The sequence below is a fragment of the Mesoplodon densirostris genome, chromosome 6 (genome assembly GCF_025265405.1).
Source record: "Mesoplodon densirostris isolate mMesDen1 chromosome 6, mMesDen1 primary haplotype, whole genome shotgun sequence".
In the NCBI taxonomy this organism is placed as follows: Eukaryota; Metazoa; Chordata; class Mammalia; order Artiodactyla; family Ziphiidae; genus Mesoplodon; species Mesoplodon densirostris.
Genome location: NC_082666.1, coordinates 58,872,962 through 58,895,744, shown reverse-complemented (window position 1 = coordinate 58,895,744; position 22,783 = coordinate 58,872,962). Strand labels below are relative to the sequence as shown.

At 40.9% G+C, this 22,783-nt stretch overlaps 1 protein-coding gene across 3 annotated transcripts in view; it reads left to right on the top strand.

The window, feature by feature from the left end:
• ADAMTSL1 (ADAMTS like 1) overlaps positions 1 to 22,783 on the top strand; it is a 475,434-nt gene that overhangs the window by 421,872 nt on the left and 30,779 nt on the right. For all 3 annotated transcript variants that reach the window (XM_060102066.1, XM_060102065.1, XM_060102068.1), the window contains 3 exons: positions 8,997 to 9,209; positions 10,840 to 11,020; positions 14,444 to 14,651. In XM_060102066.1, coding sequence (XP_059958049.1) covers positions 8,997 to 9,209; positions 10,840 to 11,020; positions 14,444 to 14,651 — 602 coding nt within the window. The remainder of the gene's footprint in view (positions 1 to 8,996; positions 9,210 to 10,839; positions 11,021 to 14,443; positions 14,652 to 22,783) is intronic.

Here is a 22,783-nt window from a genome sequence, read left to right as displayed (position 1 = left end):
TTGACTGCTGTTTCTATTAAGTATGGATCACATTTTTTCCTTATCTAGTGTTTCTTAATTGTATTGGGTTGGCAAAAAAAGTGCCTTCAGTTTTTAAGTAAAAACAGAAGACACATTTTTCATTTTCACCAAGAACTTTATTGAACAATATATTCACCCTTCTGTTCCACTACCTTCTGCCGTTTTTCAAGCAACTTCATAATTCCATCTTCCCAAAACTTTTTATATTTTTGAGCAAAGAACTGTTCCAGGTGCCTTTTACAGTCTTCCAGGGAATTGAAATTTTTTTCCATTAAGAGAATTTTGTAAAGACCTAAATAAATTGAAATCCGAACGTGCAATGTCTGGTGAATATGGTGGATGAATCAGAACTTCCCAGCCAAGCTGTAACAGGTTTTGCCTGGTCAGCAAAAAATATGCAGTCTTGGGCTTCCCTGGTGGCGCAGTGGTTGAGAGTCCGCCTGCTGATGCAGGGGACACGGGTTCGTGCCCCGGTCCGGGAAGATCCCACATGCTGCGGAGCGGCTGGGCCCATGTGCCATGGCCGCTGAGCCTGCGCGTCCGGAGCCTGTGCTCCGCAACGGGAGAGGCCACAACAGGGAGAGGCCCGCATACCGCAAAAAAAAAAAAAAAAAAAAAAAAATGCAGTCTTGCATTATCCTGATAGAAGACTGTGTGTTTTCTGTTGACTAATTCTGGACGCTTTTCATCGTGTGCTGCTTTTGGTCTAACTGGGAGCAGTACTTGTTGGAATTAATTGTTTGGTTTTCCAGAAGGAGCTCATAATAGAGGACTCCCTTCCAATCCCACCATATACACAACATCACCTCCTTTGGATGAAGGTGTGGTTGGCGGTGGTTCATTTTGCTTGCCCCATGATCTCTTCCATTCCATATCATTGTACAGCATCCACTTTTCATCACCCATCACAATTTGTTTTAAAAATAGAACGTTTTCATTACGTTTCAGCAGAGAATCGCATGCGGAAATACGGTCAAGAAGGTTTTTTTCCGCTTAACTTATGTGGAACCCAAACATCAAAACGATTAACATAACCAAGCTGGTGCAAATGATTTTCAGTGCTTGATTTGGATATTTTGAGTATGTCGGCTATCTCCCTCATGGTATAACACTGATTGTTCTCTATTCATGTCTCTATTTGATCGCTGTCAAATTCAACGGGTCCACCCAACCGTGGAGCATTGTCCAGCAAGAAATCTCCAACATGAAATTTCACAAACCACTTTTGACATGTTCAATCAGTCACAGCACCTTCTCCATATACTGCACAAATCTTTTTTTGCGTTTCAGTTTTACCTTTCTTGAAATAATAAAACAAAATATACCAAAAATGTTGCTTTTTTCTTCTATCTTCAATATTAAAATGGCTACACAAAAATTCACCAATTTTGATAAGACTTTTTTTAAATGCACACTGATATGACAGCTGTCACATACAACCTAACAAATTTGTTTTGAATGAAGTTAAAGACAGCTAAGTGCTACTAGAGCCATCTAACGGGAAAAACACAATCGAACATTTTGGCCAACCCAGTATAATGAAAATTATAGATGATACACTAGAGAGACTTTGGATTCTGTTATGTTCCAATGAAGAGTGTTTGGTTTTGTTCTAAAAGGCAGTTAATTTGGCTGGACTCAAATTCCAACTTCTGTCTTCCCTGCAGTGGGCACTGACTGAATTCTCCACTCTATTGTCAGCTTCTAGCTGCTGCTCTTTTGCTGGGTTCCTCTGGGGTCTGCTAAAAAGAATTTGGACAGGACTTATATAGATTTTAAGGTTTATCTTAAAGGATATCCCCCCTTAACTTTCCAGCTATTCTAACAGCCCCCAGACACTGTCCTCTGACATCTCAAGACAATGAAGCTATACATTTTCCAGCAATCTGGGCCATCTGGGGATTGAGGAATTTCCTCAGGCAAAAAGCCACTAGGTAGCAAATCACACCTGTTGCAGTTCCTGGGTTTCTAGGACAACTCCCCTTCTATTTCTGCCATTGCTTTTGGTCACTCTTCAGTGCTTTCCAGGAGTTGTTGTTTCGTGTATTTTGTTGTTGTTGTTGCTGTTGTTTAAATTTTAAGACTAGTCCAACCTAGTTATTCACCATTACTGGATGCTAGAATCCCTAGTCAAGTTGTTTTGAGAGTTTTCTGGCCAAGATCTACTCTGTTTCTGTTTTGCAACATTTAAAGCATTCTCATTCACCCTCTTCTTTAATCCTTTATCTTCTTAATAACACAGTTGTTGGTACAATTCTAAAGATTCAAGACCCAGAGGTAAATTCTCTCTTAAATAAAGAAATATGTGAACATAGCATTGAATGGTATATTCTGATTATACAGAACACTTTTTTTTTTTTTTTCTTTTTTGCGGTATGCGGGCCTCTCACTGTTGTGGCCTCTCCCGTTGCGGAGCACAGGCTCCGGATGCGCAGGCCCAGCGGCCATGGCTCACGGGCCCAGCCGCTCCGCGGCATATGGGATCCTCCCAGACCGGGGCACGAACCCGTATCCCCTGCATCGGCAGGCGGACTCTTAACCACTGCGCCACCAGGGAGGCCCTACAGAACACTTTTATTTCCAATTCCACTAACTTGAAATTTCTGATCATTCAAACATGAGTTGGAATGAAGTTTACCTTTATATTACCTGGGCACAGGGGGTGGAGGGTGGTTGTGGAAAGAATATGTTTGGTTAGTTATTTTCATTAAAAAAAGAAAAGAAACCACTCATTCATTCCACAAATTCTTATATAAATCAATTATTTGCTAACAACCTGTTTGTTTAATCCCTTTCCTTTCTGGAGTCCCATGACATCACATGGTCTCAATTTTTCTCCTATCCCACAGAGCCCTTTAATACCTCCTATTTCTTCTTCAATCACTGAATGTTAGAATTCTCCCACTGTCTTGTCCTGAGACCTGACCTCTTTTCACAAATCTATGACACTGGTTCCCAAAATCTGTCTCCAGTTCTTACCACTAACTAACTTCCATTTTTATCTTTATTATCTCAATGGATTTTTTCATCCTTTGGTTCTGTCACAACCTTTAAAGTCAATATGCTTAAAACTAAACTTATTCATCTCTAGGGGTAGAAATAAGGAATAGCTTCTCTTCCTGATTTACCTACTTCTGTTAACAATCCCACTAGTGTTCCAGTCTCTTTAGCTTCTCTTCTTTGTCTCTACCCCCATCCTCCTCATATCCTGTCAGAGCTACTTTTGCAAATATGTCTCATTTCTTGTCACCTCTGAACTGATATCCTAGTTTCTCCTTTCTCTCAAGCCAGTGCATCTTGGAAAGAACCACCTTACTGATTCTTCTAAAGCCAACCTAGATCACCCCCTCGTCTTCAGAAACCTGCAGGGGCTCCCAAAAGACCAGATTCTGGCCTTCAAGATCCTCCCCATTGTATCTCTCACCCACCATGCCAGAATCATCTATGTCCTCCATGTTCCAGTCAAGTCAACCAGTCATTTCTCAAAGACACATCACCAGTTTTTTCATCTTTTCACCTTTGCTCATACTGTATCTTCTAGACTGCCCTCCTCTTCTACTATCTCTGCTTATCTTAATCCTAAATAACCTCCATATATAACTTCTCTTCCAGGAGCCCTTCATTGGCACAATTCAATTTCACTACATATTGACCTAAACAATATAGATTGACTATGTCTACTTTGCCCTATCTGGGAAGAAGAGGGGTGAGAATGATGAATTTGAGATGATGCTAAGAAACCTTGGAACCCAAAAGCACCTTAAAAATTATCTAATTCACTGGTTACCAATAAAAGAATCTTCTTATGCAGAAGCCTGATATGTAATTCTGCTATGAGTGAAATGGGAATGGAGACCCCAAAGCCCCATCTATGCAGATTCCCTATCAAGGTTCCCCACCCTCCTCCCCCACACCTCTGCAAAACTTTAGGGCCCCAAGGAACATCAATTTGAAAAGTATTGATTAAATCTAAAGCTCTCATTTATAGATCAGAAAACAGAAGCCAAAGAGCCCTATCAAAATCGAGAGTTCTCCTTGAGAGTCATGTATCTGTGCAACTGCATTTGAAAGTAACAAAACTGCTTTTCCTTTAAAAACTTTCTACAGAACAGATCTTCACCCCGATAGGTTTCAGAGTGAGAGGGATTACTATGAAGGCAGCCTCTCAAAGACTCAAAGTCTTAGTCACTGCTACTCAAGAGTCTTTCTCAGATTGAGTTTCAAGAACTCCACATCCATGGCAGCCCTCACGCCTCACTAGGATCACCAAGCTAGAAGACCCTGGAAATATATCCAAGATGCAAGACCCAGATGGGCTAAGAGAGGTATACTGGCTGTTCACTCTGGCCTCTGATTCCAGGAAAGAGGAAGGATTTTGAATGTAATTGTTATGTAAATGTACTACTTATTTAGCTGACTAAGATTTCTGGATCCTAGATAAGTAACTTTATCAGCCATAGAAAATAGCCTGTGGCTGCTACAAGTCCTTTTCCTGCCTAAATATTCTCTCAGAAAATCAGCCCTAATGGAGTTGGGAAAAAAAGACTAGAGCTAAATATGAGAGATTCTCTGGCCAAGTATCTCCTGTTTCCTTGGGAATAGCAAGGTTCTTACTTTTCAATTTGGAATCTAGTCAGCCTCACCGCGCTCCATGCACACTGACCAAATGAAAGGATTCGTGGAGCCAGCATCTCAACAGCATATGGCACCTCTTTTTCTTTAAAGCAGATGTGATAGGAAGACATATATCTGTCTGTTTCAGTAAGTCTGAAAAGCTGTACTTGTTTCAACCTTCACTTTTGAAATCATGCTATTTGCCTAAACAAACGTACAGCTTTCCTGCCTCTTATTAGAAAATGAAACCCACGTCTGACTCCAGGCAACATTTTTGGGCTGGAGGGAGTGGGTGCTGCTGGTCTCTGGAGGTCCCCAGTGGACTGATTTCTGTACACCTCTCCCCAAGGCCATTCTCACACCCACTTCATAATGGGAGTACGGTGACACCACCATGGACCTCATGGCATATAGATGCCTAGATGCCACCAGAAGCATGTGGGGAGCCTGCTCCTTCGGAGTACCTGAGTGAGAAGATCCAGGTCAGATGAGAGCTGGGTTAGTACACAGGTAGAAACTCCACCCTACTGGAAGCCTTGGATCCATGGCTCAAGGAGCTCTGGAAGCCCCTACTCCCTAAATGTATCAGTTAGCTACCTCACCCCACCCCTGAAAAAAAAGAGGTTCTGCATTAAAATAAATGCAAGACTCAGTGGCTAAAACATCAATCATTTATTCTTACTGCTCTTACTTAGTTCAGCTGATCTAAACTGGGTTTAGCTGGAATGACTTGGCTGTTCTCCACATTTCTCTAATCCTCCCCTTGAGATCATCAGGCCAGTTGAGGCATGTTCTTCAGTGATGGCAAAGGCATAAGAGCACAAGCAAAAACTCACCAGATTTCTTGAGGTCTAGGATTGAAATTGGTACCCAGCACAGCTTTTGCCTCATTTCTTTCATTATGGCAAAATATACATAACATGAAACTTACTACCTTAACCATTTTTAAGTGTACATTTCAGTGGCATTAATTACATTCTCATTGTTGTACAACTTCACACTATCCATGTCCAGAACATATCCATGTTTCATCCCAAACTGAAACTCATACCATTAAATAATAATAATACTCCATTCCCTCCTTCCCCCAGCCCCTGGTAATTACTATTCCATTTTCTGCTTCTATAAATTTGACTATTCTAGATAACTCATATAAGGGGAATCATACAATATTTGTCCTTTTGTGTCTGGCTTCCTTCACTTAATGTTTTCAAGATTAATCCATGTTGTCACATGTATCAGAATTTTATTCCCTTTTTAAGGCTGAATAATAGTCATCATATATATTTATCACATTTCGTTTATCCATTCATCTATTGATAGAACTCTGGGTTGTTTCCACCTTTTGGCTATCGTGAATAATGTTGTCATAAACATTGGTGTACAAATATCTATTCAAGTCCTGCTTTCAGATCTTTTGGGTATATAGCCAGAAGTGGAGTTGCTGGATCATACAGTAATTCTAATGTTTAATTTTCTTTTAGGGACCTCAGTATTGTTTTCCACAGTTGCTGCACCATTTTACATTTCCACCAACAATACACAAGTGTTATAATTTTTCCACATCTTCACCAACTCGTTAATTTCTTTTTTTTTCTTTTAATAATAGCCATCTTAATGGGTATAAAGTGATATCTCATTGGTTCTGATTTGCATTTCTATAACAATTAGTGATGTGGGACATCTTTTCCTGTGCTTATCAATCATTTGCATATCTTTGAGAAATGTCTATTCGAGTGTTTTGCTCATTTTTAAATTGGTTGGTGGTTTTTGTTGTTGAGTTGTAGGAATTTTTCTATATTCTGGATATTAATCTCTTATCAGATCTATGATTTGTAAATATTTTCTCCCATTGTGTGGGCTGCCTTTTCACTCTGTTGTTAGTGTCCTGTGATACACAAAAGCTTTTAATTTTGATGATGTCAGTATATCTAATTTTTTTCTTCTGTTACCTGTGCTTTTAGTGTCATATCCAAGAAATCATTGCCAAATCCAATATTATGAAACTTTTCCCCTGCGTTTTCTTCTGAAAGTTTTATTCTTTTAACTCTTATGTTTAGGTCCTTAATCCATTTTGAGTTAATTTTTGTATACGGTTTAATGTAAGGATCCAACATCATTCTTTGCATGTAGAAATCCAGTTTTCCCAGTACCATCTGTTGAAAAGACTATCCTTTCCACATTGAATGGTCTTGGCACCCATGTTGAAAATTGACCATATACATAAAAGCTTATTTCTGGGTTCTCTATCTATTCCATTGGTCTACATGTCTGTCTGTATTCCAGTTCCACACTGTTTCAATTACTATAACCTTGTAATAAGTTTTGAAACCAGGAAGTATGAGACCTCTAACTTTGCTGTTCTTTTTCAAGATTGTTTTGGCTATTCAGAGTCCCTTGAGATTCCATATGAATTTTAAGATGAATTTTTCTACTTATGCAAAAACAACTTTTTTAAGTCATTGGGATTTTGAGAGGGATTGAATTGGGTTTGCTTTGGGGAGTATTGACACCTTAACAAAATTGTCTTCCAACCCATGAATGTGAGATACCTTTTCATTCATTTATGTTTTTAATTTCTTTTTTTAGCAAAGTTTTAGAGTTTTCAGTGTACAAGTCTTTTGCCTCCTTGGTTTAGTTTATTCTTAAGTATTTTATTCTTTTTGATACTCATGTAAATGGAATTGTTTTCTTAATTTCCTTTTCAGGTTGTTCATTGTTAGTGTTTGTTAGTGGCCAGAGTAGTCACATGGCCAAACCTAAAGTAAGGAGGTGGGGAAGTAAAGCCCACCCATCATGGGACGGCCCTGTAAAGTTACATGGCAGAGTGAGTCCACACAGCGAGAAGTGAAAAATTGGGTCCTATAACATGATATTCCATACTGAAATTTTGAGGGTCAAATTTAGCATTGTTTTCCCAGGGCCCTTCTTCAAAGTAGTCTGTTCCCACCTCTTCAACCTACACAACCACAGTGAAAATGTAAAAAGGCAAGGGAATGAAGGGAGTACGCAGACAAAGGAAGGAGGTATCAAGATGCCTAAGTAAATTGTTGGTGTCTAACCAGACAAGCAGTAGGTATGGGGGAAAGAACATAAGACAGTGAGTCAGATAGAGGATCTGCCCCCCTTGATCTTGGAACGGTCTCTTAACATCTCTGGGTCTCAGTTTTCTCCTCTGGCAGTAAGCTAGATCATCTCTTAAAGACCTTTCCTGTATTAACGCTGCCATTCTATAAAAATTCTAATAGTGCTGCCCCCAGAACACAGAACAATGTTAGAAAATCCATTCTCTGTACAGATCCATAGGCACACACATCCATGCAGGTGACCATCTGTGTGTCTCACTGATCTCATCTTCTGCCTTACATCTCAGTTTTATTAGTGTGCTTTTTTGCATCCCATACCAGCTGGGATCTCCTTGCAAGAGAGAAGATAGTCTTAACTAGATTTACTGTCCCCAGAACACTAGGCACCAAATAGATATTTCTTAACTGAACTGAGAGAAAACCTCCACTATCTTTAATTTTGAATGATTTATCTTGCATTTTAAACCTCCAAATAAATCTCCTCTGGAAGCTAAGTTTCTGGGGTTACAACAGCAAATTCAACAAGTACAAATTTAGAGGTAATGAGTTTTCTCTCACAGTTGCAATCAGTTTATTTTACTAATTCTATGCTACAAAGGCTTGAGTAGACACCATATCTCAGTTTAATATTTTGGAATTTTAATGTATCAAAATAGGCTCAATGACTATGTAATAAGTATAACATTGTACATGTCCAATGCAGGCTTGGTTGTCAGAAGGCCAAGGTTCTTGACCTATAGAGAAATGAGATCAGTGTTTAAAATTGTTCTCCTAGTCTGTTGAAAATTTTTGGCTTGAAAATCACATAAAGAGTAAAATGGAGGCAGACGTTAGACATTTACCAATTAAAGTTTGATTCCTAACTATTACTATATAGTACGTGGGGGTTTTTTCCCCCAACTCATTGCATTTGAAGAAGTGATTTCTTTCAGTATAAAACTGGCATAGGAACTAATTAACTTGAGAAAATGTCCAATGAGTAAATCTTAATTGCTTCATTTTTTTAAAGTTATTACAGGGACATAGACAAAAATAGGTACTTTGTGTTCCCCAGAAATTTTTACTTTAATTGAATGAGTAACAGTCACCCTCCAAGCATCCAGAGAATAAAAACATCTCCCATTTGCTTGGGAATGGGAAACATAAGAAAAATGCCATGGGGAAGCCACATCAAATGTATCGCCTCAAAACCCATGGAAACAGTCAAACAGCTCATCAGGAATGTGTCCTTATTGGCTTTATCCATGGCTTACTTCTCCTCACCTCTCCTTCTAGGCTGCCCCATCAAAGGCCACCCTACTCCCAATATCACCTGGTTCCATGGTGACCAGCCAGTTGCCAATACCACAGGACTGACGCATCATATCTTGGCAGCTGGACAGATTCTCAAGGTTGCAAACCTTAGTGGCGGGTCTCAAGGGGAATTCAGCTGCCTTGCTCAGAATGAGGCCGGAATGCTCGTACAGAAGGCCTCTTTAGTGATCCAAGGTAAGAAACCCTTCAGGCGTTTTGTGCCAGGCTTGTTTCTTGAAGAAGAGAGTCTACTTGGAAATCTAATTCTCCAGCAGAACAAAGTGATTTCTGATCTCCAGTGGTTCTTAGAACATGAAAATGGAAGCCCAACCATGTTGCCATATGGTGAGGCTCTTCAGAAAAGCCACCCACCCCCATCTCAGCAGAACCCGGAAAAGTCAGTGCTGCTTTCATAGATGCACCCTTCTGCTTATCATGTTACTGCTGCTCAGGACCAAGGAGATATTGCCATATAGCAAAGCAAATGTGTTTCCTTTATGCTGGTTTAACTAGTAAAGAGCACACACACACACACTCGCAAAGTTGCCTACTAAGAAAATACAAGTTTTCTCTGTTGAGCTGGTTTAAAATTACCTCTTGATGTGAACTACGTGGTTACTGCCCCTGCCTCGGAGAACCAGGGCTGGTGCCAGGACCACTGATCATCCAGAAGGGTCTCCAGCTACAGTCACATGCCAAGTGCTTTCCTGGAACCTTCTCTGTGGCCTGTCCACGAGCAGACTGAGGAGTCTCTGTGGCTCACGCATTCACCTTCCAGGCACCTGGGCGGGTCAGAGAGCCCTTGTGTGGGCCCTGGCATTCACGGCCCCAAGAAAGGGTTGTGAATGAGCCCAAAACAGTGGGAAAGGAGCCTAAACTGGCCTTGTTATAGAAACTACATGAGACTTTTGAGTTTTCCATAGACTGGTTCTACCTGTGGCCTATGTGTGATACTTGTAGGGAAAGCAAAATTCGACTGCACGTACCCTAAAATGGAGGTTTCCGTGGGAAGGGACAGAGTTCATCCCAGAAGAGCACATAAGGGGGGAGATTTTCCTGAGTGTGTAGGTTTTCCCCTGAAACATCCTCCACCGCCATCTCACTTTCCACACAGGAAAGTCAACGTTGCGTTTTCTTGCCAGCCAGGCACTCTCTGCTGAAAACAAGAAGGCAGTGCCTATCTGCAAGACTTGTAGCACACAAATCTTTTGAGCACAAATAAGCACTCAAAATTTACCAGCCCAGTTATTTTTAACAGCTTTCCTACCAGTCAGTCCCAGACCCCCAAATAGAAAATCCAAAGAAATGGCCTTTCTGACTGATGTCATCGTGAAAAGTGAGCCTCTCTGGACAGGCTGTTTTTCTGTACCATATACAAAGTCCAACTCCAGTATAGACTTTTAAATATGATTGTTAAGTACCTCTGATATTTTTATATCTCTTTGTTGAAAAATAAAGTCACTTTCTGGTAAACTAATGGAAGGAAAGAGTACTTTAGGAAATAGGTTTAAAAATACGAGAGCTCCAGCCACTGATGAAGTTCCATGTGCCAGGCACTGGGCTAGGCCCTGTACGTTCTTTATATCCAGTCCTCACAGTAGCATGACAAGATAAGGGCTACTGTACTCACTTTATGGATGAGCCAGCGGAGGCCCCTGGAGACCACGTGACATGCCTAGATTGGTGGGGAATGGAGCCTACCACAGGGCAGGCCCTCATTCATGACAGCATCTCATTCCTACCACACCCCACCCCACCACTCTGAAGGAATAACATGGGCATTGATGCTATCTTCTTTTCACCTCTGATCCTCCTTCTGTGATAGATTACTGGTGGTCTGTGGACAGACTGGCGACGTGCTCAGCCTCCTGTGGTAACAGGGGGGTTCAGCAGCCCCGCCTGAGGTGTCTCCTGAACAGCACAGAGGTCAACCCCACTCACTGCGCAGGGAAGGTGCGCCCTGCTGTGCAGCCCATCGCCTGCAACCGGAGAGACTGCCCTTCCCGGTGAGTGCGCCGGATGCTGGCTCAGGCCGCCCACTCCCAAGGATGGGCCTGGACTTTTAGCCAAGTTCATGGCCAGCCCTTGTCTAGCACTGAGAGAGCTATATTAAGTGCAGGTGAGGGGGCCTGACGTCCTTTCCTGTAAGGCCCGGGCCCGCCAGCCTATCCACTGAACAGAAAACATCCCTCAGGATGAACCTCCTCCCTTGGCTGTTTCTTCCCTCACTATTCAGCCGGCTAAAGGCTGCCCAGACTTCCCAAGGGCCTGACAGGGTCTGTTCAGGGGCCAGGAGCATCACAGGCCCTGGCAAGAGAGAGCTGCCATACTGCAGTAAGAAGCTGGCTCTGTGGTTGGTTTGTAAGAAAAGACACATGTTTGCAGTTGAAGTGTTTAGGGGAAGGTGACTATTGGCCTATACCCCAACTCCTCCCCTTTCTTCTAGCTGTAAATACCTGTGCTCATCAGTACTCCAAGTTAGTTAAGGAAATATTATCCTCTCTTCTACAAAGGGTTGCATCCTGCTAAAGTTGACATAAATTTCCATTTCCCATAGTTGCTTCAACTTTGGGTTTACAGTTGGCCCTTGAACAATGCAGACGTTAGGGGCGCCGACCCCGAGCAGTCTGAAATCCACCTATAACTTGATAGTCGGCGCTCCATATCTGCAATTTCACAGCAACGAATGGTGTAGTACTGTAGTAGGTATTTCGTGAAAGAAATCCGAGTTTAAGTGGATCTGTGCAGTTCATACCCATGTTGTTCAAGGGCCAACTATACATTCTCTGCATTTGGGTCCCTTATATAGCTCAGAATGACACCCACAGTCTCTGCCTCTTCCATCTGCCTTGAGCTTTGAGCAGCTGTACCGAGCAGTACCCTTCCCCTGCCACCCAGTGTCAGGCAGCAGCTAAAGGGATAATGGATGGGCTTGGAGTTGGCACCAGCATGGCGCCCAGAGCCCAGGGAGACTTGGCTGGGTCCTGAAATGCCCCTTTACTACCTATCTGTGGGACGTTCATCCACTACTTAGGCAACTGCTTTGTGTTTTGCCAGCTGAGTCATAAGAAGCAGCTGAAACCAGGAGAGCCTCAATGAAATATGAAACACACTTGTTAATATCAGCAGTTTGACTTGCTGACGGGAAGGTTTCCACGGGAATGATTAATGTCCTTTTATACTCTTCCTGAACTGTAACATAGCCCGTACCTCTCTTTTCTCAAAGCCCCCACCCCAACTCCTGAAAAATTGCTGAAATGGATATTTGGAAATAAAAGTTGATTGAAAGGCAGGCCTGATATTCACCAGGGATACGAGAGGCTGGAAGACGGCCCTTGCCAAGCTGTGTGAAATGAAGAAGAGGTCTTGGACGTGCCAGGGACTTTTTGATTTGCTGTGGTGATGGTCAGAGTCAATCAGCCTTATTTATTTCTGCAGATGAAACAATGGCTGGGTCTGCTTGGGTTTCAGTGCCCCCACCGTCTGCCTGTTTCCTAAGTGGCTGTGCTCCTGCGAGATGGAACTCTGTGTGCAGTCATCTCTCTCCAGGGCTAACAGAGCAGGGGAGTTCCACCAAATTAAATAAGTCACAGATCCAGATTCAGGAGGAATTTGCTCCCTGTCCCTGCTACTTACCTCTCCTGAAAGCCAGATGTGGTGCCACTGGACTAGGAAGTGGCCACAGGCTCACCTTTGCTTGGTTTCCCCACCAGGCTTCCTGGGCACGTCAGCCCCCTTCTCTGCACACAAACAAGTGTGGCCCTCATAGGCTTTCTGAATAACACTGCGAAGTCCTGCTTTGACCCAGGTAGCTGTTTCAGCCACTTCATTTAGATAAATTTTTTTCTCAGGCAGTAAAACAAAATGTTTGATGGAATTAAATGGCTGGAAAGCACCGAATTTTTTTCTCATTCTTTTCCCCAAACTGCACCCCCTTCCCCTCTTCTTTGAGAATTAGCCCAGGGTACAAACATCCAAAGAGAACCCCTCCACATTTGTATACAGACCAAGGATTTCAGTGTTTCCCAGCTTACAGCTCGGCTTTATGAGGAAAGCCATTTGTCCCAGTCCTGGTCAGTCTCACTTCTGAGGGCCCGAATTGCAGTTGGAAGCTAACATCCTGAGAAAAACTACTGTCACCACGTATACAGCCCTCTAAGAGGTGTAAGACCTATGGACTGTGACTCATGGGCGTGGGAATTGCTCCAGAAAGCTGGAAGGAACTTTGTAGGTTTCTGAGGGATTAAACAAAATCAAATGAGACGTGGGTTAAGGCGAGGTAGAAAAAACAGTGAGTACAAGCAGACAGAACTTGGCTTAACTGAGACCCAGACCGCCTCCAGGGTCAGGGAGCGACCCAGGTCTGGATCTGACTTCCCTGGGAAACTGTCCCTTCTCTGCCCCACACTTGGATGCCATTAGGAAGTACCAGAACTGCAATGCAGCGTAACCAGCTAAAGGACTGTCTTCCCAGAATGTGTCATGTGCAAGCTCACGGCTTTTGGGGCCAATGTTAAGAAAAGGCAACTGATCTTCAGAAAACTCTTTCACATTGCACCCTTTTTTTTTTTTTTTTTTTTCTTTTTCTTTTTGCGGTATGCGGGCCTCTCACTGTTGTGGCCTCTCCCGTTGCGGAGCACAGGCTCCGGACGCGCAGGCCCAGCGGCCATGGCTCACGGGCCCAGCCGCTCCGCGGCATATGGGATCCTCCCAGACCGGGGCACGAACCCGCATCCCCTGCATCGGCAGGCGGACTCTCAACCACTGCGCCACCAGGGAGGCCCCACATTGCACCTTTTTAGTCAATTTCCAAAGGGTATTTGTTTCCTGTGGCTGCCACAGCAAATTACCACAAACATCGTTGCTTAAAACAAGAGAAATCTATTCTCCTACAGTTGTGGAGGCCAGAAGTCCAAAATCAAGGTGTCAGCAGGGCTGTACCCCCTCCAAAAGCTCTGGGAGAGAATCAGTTCCTCGGCCCTTGCAGCTTCTGGTGGCTTCCGGTGTCCCTTGGCTTGTGGCCACATCACTCCAACCTCTGCCTCTGTGGTCACACTGTCTCCTCCTTTTCTATGTCCAATCTCCCTCTGCCTTTCTCTTATAAGGGTAAGTTATAGTATTTAATGCCTACCCAGATAATGCAGGACAATCTCATCTCAAAATCTTTAACTATATCTGTAAACACCCTTTGTCCAAATAAGGTCGCATTCACAAGTTCCAGGGATTTGATATAGATATCTCGGCGGGAAGGGGTGGGGATTTTCAGCCTACCACCCCAAGCATATACTGTGAAAAGAGACATGGCCCTGCAGTTAGCTGCTGTGTGGTGAGAAGAGGAAGGTGCACGGGGCTCCTTTTCTGAGAGTGTATGGCATCGTCCCTCTCCTCAAGGCTTGACTCTTTGCCCTGACTCTTCTTCCTCTTTCCAGGTGGATGGTGACCTCCTGGTCCGCCTGTACCCGGAGCTGTGGGGGAGGTGTCCAGACCCGCCGGGTGACCTGCCAGAAGCTGAAAGCCTCTGGGATCTCCACTCCTGTGTCCAATGACATGTGCACACAGCTTGCCAAACGGCCAGTCGATACCCAGGCCTGTAACCAACAGCTGTGTGTGGAATGGGCCTTCTCCAGCTGGGGCCAGGTGAGAGGGCTTTTTTTTTTAATTTTTATGTTTTATTGAAGTAGAGTTGATTTACAATGTTTCAGGTGTACAGCAAAGTGATTCAGTTGTGCATATATATTTATTCTTTTTCAGATTCTTTTCTATTATAGGTTATTATAAGATATTGAGTTGAGTTCCCTGTGCTATACAGTAGGTCCCTGTCATTTATCTTTCATATATATAGTAGTCTGTATCTGTTAATTCCAAATTTATCCCTCCCCCTTCTTTACCCTTTGGTAGCCATAAGTTTGTTTTACAAGTCTGTGAGTCTGTTTCTGTTTTGTAAATAAGTTCATTTCTATCATTTTTTTAGATTCCATATATAAGCGATATCATATGATATTTGTCTCCTTCTGACTTACTTCACTTAGTATGATAATCTCTAGCTGCATCCATGTTGCTGCAAATGGCATTATTTCGTTCTTTTTTTATGGCTCAGTAGTATTGCATTGTATATATGCACCACATTTTCTTTATCCATTCATCTGTCAGTGGACATTAGGGTTGTTTCCATGTCTTGGCTATTGTGAATAGTGCTGCAATGAACATTGGGGTGCATGTGTCTTTTGGGGTTTTTTTAAATTAATTTTTATTGGAGTATAGTTGATTTACAATGTTTTGTCAGTTTCTGCTATACAGCAAAGTGAATCAGCTACACATATACATATATCCATTCTTTTTTAGATTTTTTCCCATATAGCTCATTACATAGTATTGAGTAGAGTTCCCTATGCTATACAGTAGGTTCTTATTAGTTATCTATTTTATATATAGTAGCATCTATATTTCAATCCCAATCTTCCGATCTATCCCTCCCCCTCCTTCCCTCCTGGTAACCACAAGTTTGTTCTCCACATCTGTGACTCCATTTCTGTTCTGCATACAAGTTCATTTATACCATTCTTTTAGATTCCACAAATAAGCGATATCATATACTTGTCTTTCTCTGTCTTACTTCACTCAGTATGACAATCTCTAGGTCCGTCCATGTTGCTGCAAATGGCATTATTTCCTTCTTTTTTATGGCTGAGTAATATTCCACTGTATATATGTACCACATCTTCTTTATCCATTCATTTGTTGATGGACATCTAGGTTGCATCCATGTCCTGGCTGTTGTAAATAGTCCTGCAGTGAACGTTGGGGTGCATGTATTGTTTTCTCTGGATATGTGCCCAGGACTGGGATTGCTAGATCATATTGTAGCTCTATTTTTAGTTTTTTAGGAACCTCCAGACTGTTCTCCATAGTGGCTGTAGTAATTTACATTCCCACCAACAGTGTAAGAGGGTTCCCTTTTCTCCACACCCTCTCCAGCATTTGTTACTTGTAGACTTTTTAATGATGGCCATTCTGACTGGTGTGAGGTGGTACCTCACTGTAGTTTTTATTTGCATTTCTCTAATATTTAGCGATGTTGAGCATCTTTTCATGTGCCTATTGGCCATCCATATTTCTTCTTTGGAGAGAGGTCTATTTAGGTCTTCTGCCCATTTTTTGGATTGGGTTGTTTGTTTTTTGTTGTTGAGTTGTATGAGCTGTTTGTATATTTTGGAAATTAAGCCCTTGTTGGTCACAGTGTTTGTGAATATTTTCTCCCATTCTGTAGGTTTTTTTCATCTTGTTTATGGTTTACTTTGCTGTGCAATGGCTTGTGAGTTTGATTAGGTTCCATTTGTTTATTTTTGTATTTACTTCTATTGCCTTGGGAGACGGAACTAAGAAAACATTTGTACAATTTATGTCAGAGAATGTTTTGCCTATGTTCTCTTCTAGGAGTTTTATGGTATCATGTCTTATGTTTTAAGTCTTTAAGCCATTTTGAGTTTGTTTTTGTGTATGGTGAGAGGGTGTGTTTTAACTCCATCCATTTACATGCAGCTGTCCAACTTTCCCAGCACCACTTGCTGAAGGAGACTGTCTTTTTCCCATTCTATATTCTTGCCTCCTTTGTCTAAGATTAATTGACCTTAGGTGTGTGGGCTTATTTCTGGGCTCTCTATGCTGTTCCATTGATCCATTGTTTTTGTGCCAATACCATGCTGTTTTGATTACTGTAGCTTTGTGGTATTGTCTGAAGTCTGGGAGGGTTTTGCCTCCTGCTTTGTTCTTTATCTTCAGAATTGCCTTGGCAATTCTAGGTCTTTTATGGTACCATGTAAATTTTAGGATTATTTGTTCTAGTTCTGTGAAACATGTCATGAGTAATTTGATATGGATCTCATTAAATCTGTAGATGGCTTTGGGTAGTATGGCCGTTTTAACAATATTAATTCTTCCAATACAAGTGCATGGGATATCTTTCCATTTCTTTGAGTCATCTTTAATTTCCTTTATTAATGTTTTATAGGTCTCAGTGAATAAGTCTTTCACCTCCTTGGTGAGGTTTATTCCTAAGTATTTTCTTTTGGGGGTTGCGATTTTAAAAGGTATTGTTTCTTTTACATTCCCTTTGATATTTTGTTGTTGGTGTAAAGAAATGCAACAGATTTCTGTATGTTAATCTTGTATCCTGCTATCTTGCTGAATTTATCAGTTCTAGTAGTTTTAATGTGGAGTCTTTAGGGTTTTCTATATATAGTATATCATCTGCATATAATGACAGTTTTAGCTCTTCCCTTTCAATTTGGATACCTTTTTATTTTTAAGATTTTTTTGATGTGGACCACTTTTAAAGTCTTTATTGAATTTTGTTACAATATTGCTTCTGTTTTATGATTCGGTTCTTTGGCCATGAGGCACATGGGATCTTAGCTTCCTGACCAGGGATCAAACCTGCACCTGCTGCGTTGGAAGGTGAAGTCTTAACCACTGGACTTCCAGGGAAGACCCCCCCCAGTTTGGATACCTTTTATTTCTTTGTCTTGTCTGATTGCTGTGGCTAGGACTTCCAATACTATGTTGAATAGAAGAAGTGAGAGTGGGCATCCTTGTCTTGTTCCAGATTTTAGCAGGAAGGCTTTCAGCTTTTCACCACTGAGTATTATATTGTCTGTGGGTTTGTCATAAATAGCTTTTATTATCTGGAAATATGTTCCCTCTATACCCACTTTGGTAAGAGTGGTTTTTTTTATCATGAATGGGTGTTGAATTTTGTCAAATGCTTTTTCTGCATCTATTGAGATGATCATGTGTTTTTTGTCTTTTGTTTATGTGGTGTTATCACATTGATTGATTTCATATGCTGAACCATCCTTGTGAACTTGGGATGAATCCCACTCGGTCATGGTGTTACGATATTTTTCATGTGTTGCTGGATTCAGTTTGCTAATATTTTGTTGAGAATTTTTGCATCTATATTCATCAAAGATATTGGCCTGTAATTTTCCTTTTTGGTGGTGTCTTTGCTAGACATTGGTCTTTTAAAGAAATTTCTCCAGTGACTAAATCAATTGCTCAGGAGAGGGATCTAAACATGGGCATGTTTTAGAAGCCACCCAAGTGATTCTAATATGCAGTCAGGGTAGAGAAACACTGTTCCGGGCCAAGAAGAGTTGAAGCTTAGCTGCTACCAGCAACTCCTTTCTCAATTCCCCATTGGAGGTTAACCAAAAAAGTCCCAAGTTAACTCAAGAGAGAGAAGAAATGGGGACTCAGCTGGACGGAGGGAGGAACCACAGTAACTCTCCATTTGGAGAGGAAATTTTATGTTTTAGTTATAACTGAAAAGAAAGACCAACACAAACTGAAGGTTCTTCATTAGGAAGAGCAAACCTGAGCAGTGACACACATCAGGACATGACAGAAGCAGCCAAGGGTGCAGTGTGTGGTGATGTCATAATTTCTGGGCCAGGTCATTGTTTCTGGGCCAGGTGGGACTGAGCACAAGTCAGGAACTCCCATTTGTAATTAGAGGCCTAGGTTTTGCCCAGTGCAGGTAGATAGGGCCTCTATTTAGACAAAGCATAGTTGTCCTATTCATCATCTGACTCCTTCTCTGGTTTAGAATGTTGTTGGCACCAAAAAATATATATATATATATGGTGTGGTGCTTGAGGGAAATGATATAATTGTATATACTCTGTTTTTCCTAAAGACTGGGTTCAAAACTTACTGGAGACCTACTGAGCATCTAAGAGCTGCCTGCCAGGACTGATAATCAGCTGGTACCTACCAACTATGTGGGAACAACTGTTGTGGTTTGTCAGAGGCCCGTGCTAATTGGTAGGACAACTGTTTTGATTGGTCAGGCATAATTTCCGAATGGTCAGTATCTGAAACATACCATTAAGCTTGGCCTGCAAGGACATGCCAAAGCAACCACACAGCTCCAAATTATTTGTGTAACTATGAAATAGTGTGACTGAATGCTTGGGGGCTGTTAGCAACTTGAACTTATTGGAACTGGTATCTACACATTACTGCATTCATGTTCCCTCATCCCAACCCTGAAGTGTGTTCTTTGGAAAACAATCACTTGGAACATCCTATTAAGTTAATACACTGTGGTCATTTCTAATGAAGATGAAATGTTATTTGGGGAAAATGTGGCCACAGAATTCATTTGCAACTTATAAGCCATTTGTGTCCCAGGTGAGCCTGGGAATAATGCTCAACACTGGCAAATCAATATGCTCAGCCAGAGGCTCCTTTTTGGGGCCTCTACCAACCCCCGCCCCTTATTTCCAGTGACCTAATACATGTGCTTCTTAATCAAAGAGGCATGAACTCCCCCTTGCTCCCATGCCTGGGGGATATCATCTTTCTCTTACCTGGAAAAGCCCACTTCTGATAGCTCTCATTCCGCCCAAGGCAGCTTTGCTTCTAGGCCCTCAAGGCTTATTGGCAGTTTGTGAAATTACAGTTGGGAACAGATCTGGCTACACATGGGAGATGTTTCTGCACTGTATCACTGAGGTCACTCAAGGGCATATACGTGCACACTGATCATGCTGAGTGATAATTTTTCCTAAAAGACAGAAAAATAGGTCTTTCCCCCTTCCTTCCTCTCTAACACTCTTCACCCTCTTCTTTCTTCTAGAACCCTCTAGGCAAGTTTGTCTCAAGCTTTAATGTGAATCACCTATGGATTTTGTTACAAATGCAAATTCTCATCTAGTAAGTCTGGAATAGAGCTTTGGATGCTGAATTTTTTTAAATGGAAATATAGTTGACTTAGTTTCAAGTGTACAGCAAACTGATTCAGTTATACATATTTTTCAGATTATTCTCCTTTATAGGTTATTACAAAATATTGAGTATAGTTCCCTATGCTATACAGTAGGTCCTTGTTGGTTTTCTGTTTTATATATAGTATATGTTTATGTTCATCTCAAACTCCTAATTTATCCCTGCCCCCCCTTTCCCCTTTGGTAACCATAAGTTTCTTTTCTATGTCTGTGGGTCTGTTTCTGTTTTGTATATAAGTTCATTTGTATTATTTTTTTTAGATTCCACATATAAGCAATATCATATTTGTTGTTCTCTGTCTGGCTTACTTCACTCAGTATGACAACCTCTGGGTCCCTCCATGTTGCTGCAAATGGCATTATTTCCTTCTTTTTTATGGCTAAGTAGTATTCCATTGATAAATATACCACATCTTCTTGATCCATTCCTCTGTCAATAGACATTTAGGTTGCTTCTAGGTCTTGGCTATTGTAAATAGTGCTGCAATGAACACTGGGGTGCATGTATCTTTTCCAACTATGGTTTTCTCCAGATATATGGCCAGGAGTGGGATTGCAGGATCATATGGTAGCTGTATTTTTAGTTTTTTAAGGAACCTCCATACTGTTCTCCATAGTGGCTGCATCAATTTACATTCCCACTGACAGTTGTAGGAGGATTCTTCTTTCTCCACTCTCTCCAGTATTTATTATCTGTAGACTTTTTGATGATGGCCTTTCTGACTAGTGTGAGGTGATACCTCATTGTAGTTTTGATTTGCACTTCTCTAATAATTAGTGATGTTGAGCATCCTTTCATGTGCCTTTTGGCCATCTGTATATCTTCTTTGGAGAAATATCTATTTAGATCTTCTGTCCATTTTTTGATTGGGTTGTTTTTTTGATATTGAGCTCTATGAGCTGTTTGTATATTTTGGAGATTAATCCCTTGTCAGTTGCATCACTTGCAAATATTTTCTCCCATTCCGCAGGTTGCCTTTTCATTCTGTTTATGGTTTCCTTTGCTATGCAAATGCTTTTAAGTTTAATTAAGTCCCATTTGTTTTTGTTTTTATTCCCATTACTCTAGGTGGTGTATCCAAAAAGATATTGCTGTGATTTATGTCAAAGAGTGTTCTGCCTATGTTTTCCTCTAGCAGTTTTATAGTATCCAGTTTTACATTTAGGTCGTTAATCCATTTTGAGTTTATTTTGTGTGTGTGGTGTTAGAGAGTGTTCTAATTTCATTCTTTGACATGTAGCTGTCCAGTTTTCCCAGCACAACTTATTGAAGAGACTTTCTTTTCTCCATTGTATAGTCTTGCCTCCTTTGTCATAATTAATTGACCATAGATGTGTGGGTTTATTTCTGGGCTTTCTATCCTGTTCCATTGATCTATATTTGTTTTTCTGCCACTTCCATACTGTTTTGATTACTGTAGCTTTGTAGTATAGTCTGAAGTCAGGGAGCCTGATTCCTCTATTGGATGCTGAATTTTTAATTGAATTATTTTTATAATTCACATAACATTATATTAGTTTTAGGAGTACAACACAATGATTTGATATTTGTATATATTTCAAAATGATCACCACAATAAGTCTAATTAATATCCTTCACTATACAGTTACTAAAAACATTTTTTCTTCTGATGAGAACTTTTAAGATCTATTTAACTTCCAATTATGCAATATTGTATTATTAACTATAGTCATCATGCTGTATATTACATCTCCATGACTTACTTATTTTATAACTTGAAGCTTGTACCTTTTGATCCCCTTCACTATTTTACCTACCCCCTGACTCTGACAACCACCAATCTGTTCTCTGTATCTATTTTTTTAGTTTTGTTTAGACTCCACATATAAATGAGACCATATGGTATCTGTCTTTCTCTGGCGTATTTTACTTAGCATGATGTCCTCAGGTCCATTAGTGTTGCCACAAATGGCAAGATTTTATTTTTTTTTATTGCTGATTAATATTCCTGTGTGTGTATATACACACACGTCACTTATATATGTGTGTGTGTGTGTGTATATATGTATACACATATCACATTTTCTTTATCAATTTATCCATTGATGGACACTTAGGTTGGCTGCATACCTTGGCTATTGTAAATAATGCTGTAATGAACATGGGGTGCACATATCTTTTCAAATTAGTGTTTTTATTTTCTTCAGGTAAATACCCAGAAGTGGAATTGCTGGTTCATTTTTAATTTTTAATTTTTGAGGCCCCTCCATACTGTTTTCCAAAGTGGCTGCATCTATTTACATTCCCACCAACAGTTCACAGGGGTTCCCTTTTCTCCACATCCTCACCAACACTTATTTCTTGGCTTTCTGATAATAGCCATCCTAACAGGTGTGAGGTGATATCTCACTGTGGTTTTGATATGCATTTCCCTCATGATTAGTGATGTTGAGTACCTTATTTTTTTCAGGTACCTGTTGGCGATTTGCACGTTTTCTTCAAAAAAATGTCTATTCAGATCCTCTGCCCCTTTTTAAATTGGATTTTTTTTCTATTGAGTTATATTAGTTCTTTGTATGTTTTAGATATTAAACCTTTATCAGATATATGATTTGCAAATATTTTCTCCCATTCCATAAGTTGCCTTCTCATTTTATTGAAGGTTTTCTTTGCTGTGCAAAAGGCTTTTAGTTTGATATAGTTCCGCTTCTTTATTTTTGCTTTAAAAATAATCATCCCTAAAATCAATGTCAAGGAGCTTACCACCTATGTTTTCTTCTAGCAGTTTTCTGGTTTCAGGTCTTCTATCAAGTCTTTAATCCATTTTGAGTTAATTTTTGTGTATGGTATAAGGTAGTGGTTCAGTTTCTTTCTTTTGCATGTGACTGTCACGTTTCCCCAACATTTATTGAGGAGACTGTCCTTTCCCCACTGTATATTCTTGGCTCCTTTGTTGTAAACTAATTGACCATATATGCATGGGTTTATTTCTGGGCTACTCTGTTCAATATATGTATGTC